At 40.2% G+C, this 16,716-nt stretch overlaps 1 protein-coding gene across 1 annotated transcript in view; it reads right to left on the bottom strand.

Moving 5' to 3' along the window:
- The window catches only part of TRPM1 (transient receptor potential cation channel subfamily M member 1), an 85,679-nt gene that overhangs the window by 34,568 nt on the left and 34,395 nt on the right, over positions 1-16,716 (bottom strand). The window contains exons 15-18 of the mRNA XM_014788595.2: positions 14,603-14,743; positions 13,692-13,721; positions 9,080-9,372; positions 6,650-6,878 (exon numbers count right to left, since the gene is read on the bottom strand). Of these exons, the coding sequence (XP_014644081.2) occupies positions 6,650-6,878; positions 9,080-9,372; positions 13,692-13,721; positions 14,603-14,743 (693 nt within the window). The remainder of the gene's footprint in view (positions 1-6,649; positions 6,879-9,079; positions 9,373-13,691; positions 13,722-14,602; positions 14,744-16,716) is intronic.

Below are 16,716 nucleotides of genomic sequence, written 5' to 3'. Positions count from 1 at the left end.
CTCAAATTGGAAGAATAAAGATGGAATATTTAGTAAATGGTATTGAGAAATTGGGAGATCATCTAGAAAACAATTAAGTTGGATCCTTATCTCACACCAGAATAAATTCCATCTAGCTTCAAGACTTCATGAATGAAAGAAAAAAAAACGGGGTGTGTGTGGTAGGGGGAAGAATGTAAAACAACTAAAAATAATCACATGAGAATTCTTATAAGTGGATGGGTGGGGCAAGGCCTTTCTAATTATGCCTCTTAATCAAGCAGAAATTATACTTTAATTTAGAAAAATGTTAATAAAAAAAAGAAGCAATCAAAGAAAAGATCAATATATTTGGTACTTAAAAAGAGCACAAACTTCTGCACAGCAAAAAATGATGTAACCAAAGTAAAACATAACTCATGGGAAGACATATTTGCAGCTCATGTGACAGGCAAAGGGCTAATCATTCTAATTCAAAAGGAGCTCCTAGAAATCGAGGAGGAAAATTCCAACGCCCCAGCAGAAAAACGAGTCAAGACTATGAACTGAGAGATGTTGGTACTGACAGGAAAACGTGCTCACCCTCACTCATAATAAGATAAATGCAAAGTAACAGCACAGAGATATCATTGTTTACCATCAGATTGGAAATATTCAAAAGTTTGCTCAAACGCTGTGTTGGTGAGACTGCGGGAAAACAGACATTCACCTACACAGTTGGTAGAAGTGTAGATTGGGATGACCCCACAGAGGGAGGCTGGTCCAGCCTATCAAAATTGCATGTGCTTGTCCCTGTGGGGCCACCAGTTCCACTTCTGGACATTTATCTAACAGATATGTGAGACATGATTTATGTCTAAGAGCATTCGTTGTGGCAGTGAGTACAGCACCACAAGACGGGAGTGACCTCCACGCCTCAGTGGGGACTGGCCAAATAAACGGTGGCCTACTGTAATTATGGAATACAACCCAGCTGAGGAAGAAATTTCTATGTAATAATATGGAAAGAGCTCCCAGATTAAGTGAAAAAGCAAGGTACAAAACAATGAGTATGCCAACTCTTGTGAAAAAGAGGAAACAGTAAGGATATTTATTCATAGTAGCTTTATATGTGGAAAGATACACAAGAAACAAATATCAGCGGTTGCCACCAGGTGGGATCAGGGCAAATGGGGGACAGGCATGGGAGGGATTGTCATATCCTTTTAAATAGTTTAAAAATTTTAAACCATGTGCATATTATGTTACTTATTCAAAAAATTAAATTGCAAAGAACAATCCAAACAGTCCCTACTTTAGAATAATTATATATATATAATTACTTATTTTATTATATAAAATATAATATGTTATATTATATAAAATATACATATACACATATATAAATTTTTTCTTCTGAGGAAGATTCGCCCTGAGGTAACATCTGCTGCCAATCTTGCTCTTTTTTTTTTTTGTATGAAGCCGCTGCCACAACATGGCCACTGACAGATGAGTGGTGTAGGTCCACACCCAGGAACCAAACCCGGGCTGCCAAAGCAGAGCACACTGAACTTAACCACTAGGCCACTGGGGCTGGCCCAAAATTATTATTATTATTATTATTATTATTATTATTATTATTATTTTTGGTGAGGAAGATTAGCCCTGAGCTAACATCCCTTGCCAATCCTCCTCTTTTTGTTGAGGAAGATTGGCCCTGGGCTAACATCTGTGCCCATCTTCCTCCACTTTATGTGTGTGATGCCTGCCACAGCATGGCTTGATAAGTGGTGTGTAGGTCCACAACCAGGATCTGAACCCACAAACTCCAGGCCGCTGAAGCAGAGCGTGCGAACTTGATCACTATGCCACTGGGCCGGCCCCAAAATAATTATATTTTTACATTGCAAATTTAGAAATGCTTCGAGGGAAATTTGATGCTTAAAAATATTTCCACTTTTTGGTATACATAATATACATAATATATGTATGGTATACATAATATTTAAAAGGAGCATTAATTAAAAAAAAAGAAGGAAATGATAGCAACTTAACTTTCTTGGGTCTCTTTTTCTGAATTTTATTTATTAATATTTAAAAAATTGAAGTAATGCAGGCATGTGGTTGAAAACTGAATAGCCTAGATAGACTCATAGTGAAAAGGGAAGGTCTCCTGCCATATCCCTCCACTTCTCAAATCCTGCTGCCCAGGGCAAACTCTTGTAAACTTTTTTACATAAAATGAAACACAGATACAAAAAAGCACATCAAATAAAGGCATATATTAGTGAATCGTTATGAGGTGAGCATCCTTACAATCATAACTGGGTCATAAAATTGGCCAGTGTCAGCCGCTGTAGAAGCCCCTCCATGTACCTGGTCCCCATCACAAGCCTCTCTCCAAAAGGAACTACCATCCTGACTTTTGAGGAAGCAATTCCTTCTGTATTTTGCATCTTTATCACCTGAGTGTGCATCCCTAAACCTGGGTTGTCCAGTTTGGGTACCACGAGCTACATGTTGCTCCCTAGCACCTGAAATGTAGCTGGTCCAAATTGGGATGTGCTGAAAGTGCAGCATACCCACTGGATTTCAAAGACTTAGTATAACTAAAGAATACAGATTATCTCATTAGTGATTTACTATTGATAAGATGTTGAAATGATAATATTTTATATATACTGGATTAAGTGTTTTAAAATCAATTTCAACGGTTTCTTTTTGGCTTTTTACAATGTACTTTAAAAAAACTTTATCACAAAAAATTTTTACTTTTTGTAACTAGAAAATTTAAAATGACATATGTGGCTGGCATTTTATTTCTCGGGCAGCACTGCTGTGCACACTACAGCTTAATCTTGCCCTTTACAATTCTGGTATGTTTTTAAACTTTTTTTTTAAATACACATTTCCTGACAATTTATCTGTTGAAGAGCGAGAGGATTTGGACCTGTAGAGTTGATCACGGAGTGGATTTTGGGCATTGCAAGACTCATGTGCCATTCGAGATGCTCCCCTGTCCCTGTTATTTCCTGCCAACTGGCAGCTGCACACAGAAGCCTCACCAGACCCAGGTTCAGGCCTTTTGGCAAGACTGTAGATGGTGTGTTCTTTTATCAGGAAGCAGATTGTCTCTCTTTTGGTGATGTTAGCAGCCATTGATGCTCAATCCCAGATTCATTAACTCACCGAGTGTTGAAAATTGGTGATCTAAATCTATTATTTGTTTTTCATTTCTTAACTGAAATAATTTCGCAAAGAAGCATTTCCCTCATCTACTCATGGTACAGTTCATATAGGAAACACAGGATAAATGCTTGGTTCTTTCCCTTTATTTGCCTGTTTTCAAGATAATGAATTGGTTTCCTATCACCTACTGAAGGCAACTGATTATTTTTTTAAAATATTGTTATGAACTCATGGATTTAAACATGTGTGATATGTTTCAATCCATTGCTATTAATAGTATTATTGAAAGTCAAATTGTCCCATCTTTGGCCAGTGGAAGTCTCTTCAAATCGCTCCTGGTTCCCCTTGATCTAACCCTACTGGTCTTTGACAGCTTCTTTGCCATCTGGTGCATCAGGATGTTCCAGGCTCATCTTGTACATTTCCTGTTCCAGACCTAGAACCAACCATTTCTCCAAGAAGTTCTGGCTTCAGTTAGTGGGAAATGGTATTTCAAGACCACAATCTGGCTCTAGGGATGTTCATTGCTTTTAGATAGGTCATTGTTTCTAGGCTTTTCATTAGTAGAGCTGGAATGAGTTCATATTGATACTTCCAATTAAGCACTATAGGCTTACTTACCCTCTTCTAGGTTACATCTGTGTTTCCTTTCATTCCACATTGAGTCCTAGTTCTTGAGAACAGACAGGATGATAGAATAAAATATCCCATCATTGCTCAGTTGCTTTAACTTTATAGTTTCAGAATAAAAACTTTAATACTACTACTATCAATTATGATTACTGAAAAGAGTTACAATTTTTTTTGCATAGGTGCTCCCTATTCTCCTCTTATTTTTTGAATGGTTGTATTATATCTACATTATCAGAACATATAGCCGTTACATACTTACTCTCTCCCTCTTAACCCTCATTTAGTCTCAGCACTGCCAGTAAATATATATCTGACGCTCACCATCTGTCCTTATGCTAATGCCTCTCTGGTTATTTTGGTTCTCGGGAAACTCATTCCCTAAAAGATTCTTCAGAAAGGGCTCATAGGAACAATATTCCCTTGAGTTCTTTTTACCAAGAGGTAACAGTTTAGGCGTCCCCTTTGTATTTGACAGTCACTTTTGCTGGGTATAAAATCCTTGCTTCACATTTTCTTTCTGGGACTATCTTCGTATAATACACATCTTTTTTTTTTTCCCTAACATAAATGGTTGTGGTTAAAAGTCTGATGATAATCTAATTTTCTTTTCCTTATAAGTTGCTTTTTTTCCCTAGATGCCCAAAGAGTTTTTCTTTTTTGTTAAAATTCAATAATTTTATTAAAATTTGTCTTGATGTTGGTTGTGCTGGGTTGATATAATCAGGTTCACAATGTGTTTTTTTTAATATATAGTTTTGTGTCATTTGTCTTTAAGAGAAATTTTTGAATTACAGTTTGAGACAATCACTTCTATTTCTTGTTTTAGTTCTTATTGATACTTTCATATTTTTAACAATATAAGTGATATCTTATATTGCTATTTTTCTTAATTTAAGTACTGTCTATTGACATCCTATTATTTTAGACAAGACTTGATGTTATTTCATCCCATTCTGCCTCACTCCCATTTTTAATATCCACCTCAGTATTTTCAGTTCCTACGGAGTTGTCTTTGTAACTTTCATAATAAACTGAAATCTTTATCTCTTGTTTCAACACCTTTTGATAGTCTTGATTCCCATTTTATAACATGGGGACATCACCACTTTCCCTTCCCCCTTCCACCACCAACTTTTCTCAGCTGTACCTTTGCTTTTGTATTTTCATACTTGATAGCTTTTGGATTCTGTTTAGGAACCATATTGAAGTCTTCAATGCTTTGTCTATGGGATTATTCTAAAAGCTGAAAACCAATACAAAGCATTTCTCTTTTTATTACTATATAAGTACTGTTTATTGCACTGCCACATGGCATGCTATGATTACAGTTTTAATGTAGAATTCTTGTGCCACTAAAGGAACATGTTTGTAGCATTAAAGGTCAAGTGGTCTTTTTTACATTCTGCCAATTGCTAAAATCTTTCCAAATTTTAATTTGAATCATAACTGAACCTTAACTTTTGTGTGCAGTTTTTTCTTTTTCCTGAAATTTGATCTCCCTTTTATTTTCTCATTAGGGATGTTCTTGTTAAGGATTATAAACTATTTTTGTTTTTCTAACCTATATCCCTGGTACTTTTTTTGTCTTAGTCACTCTGTCCGTTTATTGGAATCATTTCTGTTCTTCTTGAGGACTTTCTTCTTGGATCTCACTGACTCCTTGTACTCATTTGATCTGACTGCCTTTTCATCCTGCTCCACTGCTTTCATACAGGGATTTTTGAAACTTGGGGCTTATTTGTTGCATTCCACATCTCCTTTTTCTTGTAAATTTTACACTTCTTTTGCTGGAATAGCTGATGGAGTAGTTTTTCTGAATGGGCCCATATAAAAGATATATAATTTGAATCTTTGCCTATTTTAAATAGATATTTCATCCTCGTGCTTAAAATAGCTGGATTGGGTAAAAAAAATTCCAGGTTCCAAATGTTTTCCCCTCAGAACTGTAAAGGCCTTTTTCCAGTGCCTTCTAGATTTCAGGACATTGATGAAAAGTCTGATTCCAATCTGCTTATCCCTTTGTAGGTAACCTGTTTTATTTTCTTTAAAACCTTTAGGATCTTCTCATTATTCTTGGTATTCTGAAAAGTATTTATTGATTAATAGCCAAAGTTATATATAACATCAGCTTAGTGCATTATATAGAATTGGATGTTAGGCATAACATTTGTATTTTAAAGAAATGGACTTCTTTCTATTTTCCAGAACCATGCTACACAGTAAAACATAGATTGGCTTTTCTTTATCTTCATAGCAACCCCATGAGATAGGTATAATCTTGCCATTATGGAGCTGGGTCATCTAAGGTTAGAATCTCTTCTTAAGATAACCTAGTAGTTCACAGCAGTAAATAGAAGAGCTAGGATTTGATTGCAACACAATTTTCTCCCCACTAATCTTTTTCAAACCCTTTTATAATTTCATATTCTCTCAAAAAACCCATGTAATGAAAACATGGCCAACTAAAATAGTACCACACTAAGTCGTGAGGGAATCTGTAGAAATAGAGTTCAGGTGCCTGCTTTAATGGTGGGTGGGTGGGCTGCCCAGGGGTGCATGTTTACTTAGGGTGGACTCCCAGCTTAAGCCCCATGCTCTGATTGGTTGGGTTCTAGCGTTAGACCACCTGGCTTCAGGTCCTGGACCCACGCCTTGCCAGCTCAGATCCTAGCAAGTTACTTAGTCTCAAAGTTTCAGGTTCTCCCTCTGTAAGACAAGAATTGTCATGGCATCTCCCTCCAGGGATGTTCAGAGGAATAAGTGAACTAATCCACAGGAAATGCTTAGCTCAGCCAGGCAGAGTAAGAGCTCATAGATGTCACTTGTCACTACATTGTCCTTACCAGTCTGACAGCCACGGCATACATACCTTTAGGCCGGGATTTTTCCTCATTCGCAGCCGTCCCATCCACATGTCGGTCAGCAGCATCTGGCTGCAGGTGTGAGCGATGAAGTCCCGGTGTTTGGCTGCGACGGCTAGCTTGAGGCAGGTCGAGTTGCTCCAGTTTTTCAACTCATAGGTGAGCAGTTTCATGGCAATCTGCTCGTCGTGCTTATAGGACTGATCTAACAACTCCACAGCCAGCTGGCCAAAGTCCCTGGAGGGAAAGAAATGAAGTAGGGGCTGAAGCCGCAGTGGCCACACACTCTTTGTTAGAGAGAGACATCCACAGGGACATCATGGAGCCAAAGGACACGGAATTCTTGATTTCCAATCCTCTGCAAGCAGGAAGCTCGTGGGGTATGTCCCCAGAGGGGGACAGCTGGGGCTAGGGCTCCAAGCTCAGTTACGTTGGGGGCTGACTGCTCTTGCTGCAAATGGGGTTTTAGGTTGACCCCAAATCTGCCTTTCTCTCCCCAGGGACACACCCTCAAGTGTTCACAGAACAGGGATGCAGACAGAAAGGACAGCAAAGGTGAGTTCAAAAACAGCCCTTGTGGGATTGGAAGTCAGAATGGTGGCTACCCTTTGTGGAGTGGGCAGGTGGACATTGAAAGAGAGCACCAGGAGGGCTCTCGGGTGCAGGTAGGGTCCTGTTTCTTGATCTGGGTGTTGGTCAAACCAGTGTGTTCCGTTTGTGAACAGTCACCAAGCTGTACATTTGGGATATGTGCCTTTCTCTGTATGTGTGTAATACTTCAATAAGACATTGATTACAAGAGAATTCAACACTCTCAGCACTACGATAGAGACAAAGTCTAGTTGTCGTGGGGGCCCAGAGCAGGGAGGGCCTAATTGCTAGGGGTGTGTGTCGGGGGAAGTGATGGGAGCCAAGGGTGGGGGGTGGAGAAGGTGACACAAGCTGAATTGTGAACATAAAATTTATTCCTTTTTCCACATGACCCTGATTCAAATATTTAATGATAGTCATAAACATTCCAAGTTCCTTCAATATTTTTTCATGGAATGTGGTTAAAATATAGTCCCATAGTGATTACCCTTCTCTGTTTTTGTTTCTCCATTTTATAGAAGATTTTATTCCAATTATGAGCTGAAGGATGAAGAAGGGTGGAATTACGTATGGGGGAATGGCCTTCTCTGTTCCCTGAGAGGCATGCATGCTGCAGTCCCTTCTGGTCTCAGGTCCTGCATGCTGCAGGGAGACACATAACCATGAGAGTCCTCCAGGAAGCAGAGGGATGGCGTTGACCAACCCACTGAGGCAGGGGAACACGTCCCCATTTATAGACAGCCTTGAATACGTGACACTGAGAAATCAGCTAATGATTTTGGAAATAGAGTCCAAAATAAAAGCAGTGTGCTTCAGAAAACAAAGAAGCTAGATGTTGGCAGAGTTGCCTGTATGTGACTCAAGTTCATGTGTCTATAAAGTTGTGCTGGGACTTCCAGTTTCCGGTTCTTCATGTAAGGGGTTTGGAAGTTGCCACTGCATCCTAATGATAAGTAAGAAGCGGACAAAACTCAAAATCAACAACTCTTCTACATTCATCAGAGAATTGAGGTCACAGGGCAAACTGCTGCTCCCCCAAATTGGAGAGACGGACAGGCGGATACAGAGAATCACAACTTACCGGAGCAGAAACCCACGAGCAAAAACCTTCTCCAGAACCAGTGCCAGGGTAGAAAAACCTGAACTGTGATTCACAAATCGCTGGAGGCTCATGCGGACAAGTCTGAGAGCTAATAACTCCAGGGGGCTCAGTCTTAGGGGAGTGTGCACATACTTTTGTGAGTTTTACCTCCAGGAGCCCCACCAAGTTCTCTCAGAAAAGACTGGAGAAAAATCCCCTCATGCTGCTGGCAGGGGGAGGGGCAAAGGAACCATATTGAAATACACCAGAGTACTCTGTTCTTAACAAGGTCTGTCCTCAGGAGAAACTAGTTAACCAGAGCCTAGCCTATTGGGGTCTTATTTCAGCCTAACTGGGCTAGGGGAAGGGTAATACCCAACTTCAGCCGCCTGTAGCCCTCTTGTCCCACCTAAGGAGGAGAAAAACAGAGGTACTTGTGAAGGTCAAGTCCAAGGGCACAGGTTCACTAAAGTTGTATTCCTCTGAGTGTGTGTTTCCTTATGGAAATCTGTTTCATTGTCTTTGTATTAAAATTTTATTTCAATAATTTGCATGAGAAGGCAGAAAACAAAAGCGATGACCATCCAGAAATACCTCAGAGAGACAGAAGGAAAAAATATTGACATGAGGGACAAAGTGATTTATGAACAAGCTTTAAACATAATTGTACTTAACTGAGAAATCCATTTGCTACCCCTCCCCTCAAAGGGACAAGTACTCAGGACAATAATCTCTCCTGGTTTTTAGATTCCCTTGAGACACTAACTTTGAGTTGTTGTCCAAATCCTGGGAGATATCGTCCACCAGCTCACTCTCAGAGGACTCGTGGGCCATGGACTTGTAGAGCTTACAAGCCACCAGGGCCTTGGCCATGCTCTCCTCGCCTCGCTGCCATAGGAAGACCGCCATTTTTTGGCGTTTCATCAGCACAGCCCACACCATCAGCTCGTGGAAGGGGTACTGGAAACGACTCACAGCAGGATCGTCCACATCGATGTCGATCTCTTCCTCCTTTTTCTTCTTTTTCTTTTTCTTCCCTTTGGCTGGAGGCTCATCATCCTGAATGGAGATAAGCACATTTTTCACGGTTCTGCTATAAATGTGCAACAAAGGGTTTCAGGACCACTGGAAAAAGGAAAGACTTTCTGTCGGAAGTAATAAAGAGATTTCTTAAGTACATCTGAGGTTTCCACTTAGAATATTAATTCTTTTGAAAAGATGCACATGTTTATTATGATTAGTAGACCACCTAAAACCAAATGAACTGAAAAGACACACTACTGTTTGAAGAACTTATACCCCCGGGTTAGCAGTTTTTTTAGAAGCCTTTAAAATTGGAGGAGCTGCTGCAAAACTGAAAACAAAAAAAAAAACAACTTAAATACAAGTAGCACCATGGGAGAGATAAAGCCCACAGTTTATTTCCTCAGGGAAGTCTTCCAATATCAACACTTGTTTGCCAGACACAGATGAACCATAAATTAATAGGAAATATCTAAAAGAGGATACAAAAATGTCTCAGGTTTCTCGACCAATGGTTTAAGGGAGCAAATGTTCCATTTTGGAGGAGCTTTGTCCTTTTATGCATGTGGTACAAATGGAAAGCCAACATTTCCCATTTCCTAAAGGGATTATGATGCTGGAGAATTGGGGGTGAGACATGGGAGCATCATGGAAACATGTGGGGCTCAGACTATTCCAGGCTAAGACTTCAATACTCAGTGGAATAATAGAAACAGATATTTGTTCTTTTGCAAACAGCTTTCCCATCAATTATCTACTTGTATTTTTATAACTCTGAGAAGTTGTGAATTTCTTCCATTCCCTCAGATGAGGAAGTTGTGGCCGAAAGTCCGAATAATTTGCCCACATCCACACAGCTGGAGAGGCTCCGGCCTGGGGTAGCCTAGCTCTCCAGTTCCTATCACATGTTGTTCATGACGGACCCAATTTTTTTTTTTTTTTTTTTTTTTTGTGAGGAAGGTCAGCCTTGAGCTAACATCTGCCAATCCTCCTCTTTTTGCTGAGGAAGACTGGCCCTGGGCTAACATCCGTGCCCATCTTCCTCCACTTTATATGGGACACCGCCACAGCATGGCCTGACAAGCGGTGCATGGGTGCGCGCCCAGGATCCGAATCCGGGCCGCCAGTAGCGGAGTGCGCGCACTTAACTGCTATGCCACGGGGACGGCCCCATGACTGACTCGATTTTTATAACCTCATAATGAGTTGTCATAACATTTTTATTGAAACTATTGTATCTTGCCAAATGATTTTGTTCTAATTTTCTAATTTGTCACAGTAAAACGACAGTTACAGTAATTTAGGGAAGGTTGTTCTACACAAGTTAAAAATTGACATTATAGAAATTTAAAAATAAACTTAGCTTTATTTTCAAGAATATATCAAATCAAATAAAAATCCACTAATGGCTAACAAAATGTTGTAAAACAGAAGCCCTTTTAAGCCAACCTTTCAATAATATACAATATTCTCAAAATATTAATTGTATGCAAATTCTCTTAAAATAATTGTAAGACTGCTAGAGAGAGAATATAACAAACAGGGGTTAATTTCCCTAAAATGCAAAGAACTGCCACAAATCAACAAGAAAAAGAGAAACAGCCCAATATAACAACAAGAGATATGAGCTGGAAGTATAAAGAGAAATTGACACATCCACAATCACAGTAAGAGTCTCTAAACACACTTCACTTAGAAATGAAATTGAAAAAATTAGTAAATATAGAAGCAAATTGAATAACATAAATACCAAGTTTGTAAATATAAGAATTGTACCCAACAAACTGAGAGTACACGTTTGTTTCCAACATACATGGATCATTAAGAAAATCCACTAGGCATTAAACCCCAATTCCTTTGAGATTTTCTATCTCAACAAACCAGATATTAGAAATCATGTAGTCTACATTCAAGGAATAAAACTAGAAATCAGTAGACTTACAACAACAACAAAAGTCTGTATCAGGAAAATTTAAAACACACTTATAAATAACTCTTGTATTAGAGAGAAAATTATAAACTATTTAGAAATGAATGGCAATGAAGGTTCTACTTACCCAAACCTGTGGAATAACATGAAAACAATGCTCAGAGAAAAATATATACCTTTCATGCACTTGGAAGATTGAAAATAAGCGAACATCACTTTCAAGTGGAGTCAATAAAAATAATACAGTAACTCTATAGAAAGTATATGGAAGGAATGAATAAAAATAAAGCAGATAATTAAGCAAAATAAGTCAGATGGAGAAAGACAAATACTGTATGATTTCACTCATATGTGGAAGATTAAAAAAACAATAAATAAACACAGATATGGAGAACACGTTGGTGGTCATTAGAGAGGAAGGGGTTGGGGGGAGGGTGAAAAGGGCAAAGGGGGACATTTGTATGGTGACAGATGGAAACTAGACTTTGGGTGATGAACACGATGCAGTCTACACAGAAGTTGAAATATAATGATGTACACCTGAAATTTATGTAATGTTGTAAACCAATGTTACCTCAAAACAAACAAACAAAAAACCAAGGAGCAAAGAAGGAAAATAAAAGGATTTTCTACTAAAAATAAATAAATAGATAAAACAGATATTAATAAAATAGAAGACAGAAAAAAGAAAAGTTGCTTGATAAAGCAAAAATACCAAATATGTAGGCAAGTTTGGTTACGAAAAAAAAGAAAGAAGATATAAATTTAAAAAAAAATATCAGAAGAAGAAAGGGCGCACAACCAAGATATTGAGGAGATTTAAAAAATTAGACTCCTATAGAAAAGTTTATACCAATGAACTTGAAAGTCTAGATGAAATTAATTGTTTTTTGGGAAAATATAAATGACCAAACTTAGTCTAGAAAATAGCCTGAATGGACTCATACTATAAACATTATTATAAAGGTAGTGAAAGATATGCCTCTAAAAAAGAGGAGTGGACCCAGACTATTCTGCAGGTGAATCTTTACTGAACAGATAAACCCTAGAATGATGTAAAGAATTTGAGAGAATAGGAAATTACAGAAAGCTCCATATCATAACACTTATAGGACAACAACTCCGTCAACTCTGATGTGACAGTGCTAAGGGTCAGTCTTAATCGTGAACACAGAATCCAAACCTTCTACCCTGAATCCATACAGAAATTGGGATGCTTTTAACTCATGAATTTATTTGAGAAGGTAAATTTGAGAATTTATTTGAGAAGAGATTCGTTCTTAAGGTTCCTCATTAAGGTCATTTCTGGGTACTTCTGTCCTATTGTGAGGAAACTTTAGTTGATTTTCCTGGGTTTTCTAGATACAAAATAATATATTTTGCTGATAGTTATTTTCTCCCTAAAATACCTAAAACTCCTGTTTTAGGTATTTTTTTGTTTAATATTTATTTTTTTCACGTGGTACAATTTTATTTTAATTAATTAATTAATTTTAAAGATTTTATTTATTTATTTTTTCCCCCCAAAGCCCTAGTAGATAGTTGTATGTCATAGCTGCACATCCTTCTAGTTGCTGTATGTGGGATGCGGCCTCAGCACGGCCAGAGAAGCGGTGTGTTGGTGCACGCCCGGGATCCCAACCCAGGCCACCAGCAGCGGAGCACGAGCACTTAACCGCTAAGCCACGGGGCTGGCCACGTGGTACAATTTTAAAAGAACAATTTCAAAAACTAATGGGGATAATTATGATACCAATGATAGTGGGTATGCTTGTCTTGTTCTTTAATAGAAATGACTCCAGTGAGCCACTGCTCTGTAATAGGTTTCCTCTTACTATAATGTATACATGTATTTTAATCATATCTGAGAGTATGTTGATTTTAGCATTCTCTTTCTAGTAAACTAACTTTTTAAAAAAGTTAAGGAATCTGTTTACATTTTTTCAATTCCTCTTTAGTGTCTATTGAAAAATGATCACATCATACTGTTTTCCTTCTTTGACTTATTGATATGATGCAATATATTAAAGACTTACTACATTAAATTATATTTGCATTCTTAGAAGACTTTAGTTACTTGTTTAGGACTTTAGAAATGTTCCATTGAATTTCTTTTGGTGTTTTATGATTTTTGCGTATATACGTGGCAATATTCTCTAGTTTTTTTGTTTAATCTTTGTCTGTTTTTGAAACCATGGTTTTGCTAACGCCATAAAATGAATCGAGTAGTTTTTATCTTTTTTTAAATGTCTGTGATCCTTTTATATAATTCAACGAAATCATCTAAGTAAATTTTGGTGCGTAGTGTAGTGGATTTATTCATGGAAAACAAACATTCAATTTTATGTTAAACAAACACAAATGAAGATGGCTACATATATTTGACCAAGATATCACAGACCTATTGAAAACAAATCCTACTTACTTCCATCCCCAGAAGTTTAAGAGCTTTAGGCTGCATAATGAAAGGGAAGAAAAAAATCAATTTACTCCGATAACTAACGTTAGTAGTATTGTTAGTAGGAGATATAATAATAGATTAAAAAGTACTTTGTATCATTAACAATTATGGACAATATCCAAGGAAAAAGGAAATGCTTTAATATGGAAACTCTGCATCTGTCAGCTGAAGTCAGCTGAAGAGAAAGACATGAAGACACGTGACCCTTAATGCAGGTGGAACCAGAGAAGTTCCCTAACAGAAATGCAGACACAGAGCTACAGGGACTCTAAGTCGAGAGAGAGAGGAGGGCTTCATGGAATATCTGACATTTGAGTAGGGCTTGTGATAAGAGCAGTATTTTGATCTGGGAAAGACATGGCTGGCCCAGGAGTACAATTTGATTTCGGTGGAGGTGCATGGTCTCCCACGACAGGGTGGGGATGCTGGTGGAGAGCCTCGGATGCTGTGATGCTGAGCTTGGCAGTGATTCTTCAGGCGGTGGGGAGCACTGGGAGTTTTTGAGCAGCAAGTGCACTGTTGCATCCCTTGCTTTAGAAGACAAGGGTTGCACGGCTGGTAGGGTGGATTGGAAAGGGCAGGGACTAATGAGGCCAGGAGGAGGGCTCTTGTAGACAAAGGACGGAGGGCAGCTGCACTGGATGGGCTGAGTGCCCCATTTGCTAAGGGGTGAAGGAGAGTGGCTCTGGGTGAAGGCTGGGCGTCTGTAGGGAGGCTGAGGCCTCACACCTGAGTCGCTGCAGGAGGAGGGCTAGGTGTGCTTGGGGATGGGGTGATGAGCTTGGCTTTGAACAGGCTGAGTTACTGAAAAGGACAGCAGGGAACCACATGTGACTCCAGAAACCACAGAACACCACACGTTCACTTAGTTCTACCCTTTTGGGTCCAAACAAGTTGTTGTAAAGGGTCCGAAAGCTCTTCCGAGTGTAGTTGCAGCGGTAGGCGCCTCCCATGAGGTACTCCAGCACGAGCCCTATGTCTATGAGGCTGATGTGGTAGTCAGGAGGGAGGTTGCCCTGTAAGCAGAGAAGCTGTCTCAGGCCCCGCAAGAACGCACTGGCAGTGTGGACTTCATCACACGTCAGGCATAGTGGTCATTCCTGGCCACAACTTGTGCGTTAGTGTGATGGACAGACACTAAACAATATTCAGTCTATTACCACGTGATTGAGGGAGATGATGGGTTAAGCCATATTTCATAAAATGGGCTAAAGTTTCCCAACGAGAAGAGGTAGAAACCCATGAGGCTGTGGGTAGAGGACTGAGCATGTTCGTTGGCTCCTACAGAATGGCCCGTAGTGGGTGTGCATAGATGTAAAGCTGGGGTGAGACTGCCTTTGTAAGAGTGGGTTAGTTTTGATGAGAAGGTGCTTTGATAGCTGTTTTCAGGGGAGAAGCAAGTTTCAGAGGGCTGGAGTCCAGATTTCACGCAGAAGGAAATGACCCGCAAAACCGGCAGGAGGACTCCACGGGAGGCAGAGAGAGGACAGAATATCTCTGGGGCTGGGACTTTTCTGGTGGGAGCTCTGCTCTGTGCCCTGTGACTTTCTGGGGGACCCCTCAGATTTCAGTAAGATCACAAACACCACAAACTATCTGGTGTGACTGGGAGTTGGTGAAGGGGTGGAGTCCTGCAACAAAATGGAGGAGGGTATGTTGAGACAAAGTCAGTGTGTAGGGGGAGAGGAAAAGTGCTACGAGAGGCAGTCTGTGCATTTGTAAGTCAGTCATTCATGTCCGTGGGCAGCGGACTTATCCAGGAGGCAGAGCTGACGGGTCGATTAGGATTGTTTGCTGTGTGCCATGTAATGCTTGGTTGATTTCACATGGCTGAAATGATGGTGGTAACTTGGGGTCCATGGCGTGGGTATTACACATCCCAAATATCTTCCCTTTACAATAGGACTGGTCATGTTTACTAAATCCTTCACCCAGGCATTATGTGTGTGTTTAGCCTCTATTGTGATCCTTGACCCTGTTGGGGATTCCATATGCAGAGATAAGGGGATACAGTCCTGCTTTTAGGGAGCTCGCTCTTTTAGGGGAGAGGAGCAAAGCTACACACTGCCCTGATGCAGCAGCATGTTCGGCCCCCAGCTCTGCCTGGATGGGCAGGTGGGAGGGTGAGAAAAGGCTTCCTGGAGAACGTGACACCCAAGGGAGCTGGGAGCAGGCGGAGCAGGAACTGCGGGCACCAGGAGGAAGTGCACTGTGGACGTGAGCGAGGCGTAGTCCTGGGTTAGAACATGGGCTTCTGGGCACTGGGGTGTCTGCATGGTTAACGTGCCCTGTGCCTGGGGAATGATGGGAAAGAGTAGGAGATGTGGACGGGGCTAGGCCCATTGGGGAGCAAGTTTCTTGGAAGGAGCTTGAATTTCATGAGTCTTTGGAGGATTTTAAGCGGGGAGTCCTGTGACTGGAGACGACAGCGGGAGGGAGTGGGGCTGGAGGTGGGAGGAGGATTGCGGAAGTCGTGTAGGTGAGAATGGTTAGGTCTGAACTTGGGTAGCTGTAGCTTTTAAATGTTTGCACTTCCTAATCCAAGAAATCTGGGAAATCAGATTCCTTGTGTAGAGAGACAGGGCACTGATCCGTCGTGGTTCCCAGATCCACTGATTCTGTTCTGACTCAATGAGTGTCTGCCGAAGCCAAATTCTCATATTATTAGAATTAGATATTTGTATGCAATATGACCAGAATATCTAGGACTGACTAAAAACTCTGTTCTCTCATTTGAGTTATTTTCTCTCGCTCAGAATATGAACGCACGCTCCACACTTTCACGCCAGGGACTGCATTCTAGGGAAATGAATCACTCTGACTTAACCCCATCTAATCCTCCAGCCTGTGGCGACACGACTCCAGAAATGCCATGACAAGACAGCGAGCGAATGAGACCATGCAAGAACACAGACTGTGCGTAGTTAGTGCAGTGGGACATGGGGAAACATCTGTCCCTTACTAACGAGGGAACAGAGAGGGCCAAGAC

This window comes from Ceratotherium simum, chromosome 3, assembly GCF_057802395.1.
Source record: "Ceratotherium simum simum isolate JZ-2026a chromosome 3, ASM5780239v1, whole genome shotgun sequence".
Classification (NCBI taxonomy): domain Eukaryota; kingdom Metazoa; phylum Chordata; class Mammalia; order Perissodactyla; family Rhinocerotidae; genus Ceratotherium; species Ceratotherium simum.
The sequence above is the reverse complement of the archived record's forward strand: the minus strand, read 5'-3'. Positions and strand labels throughout refer to the sequence as shown.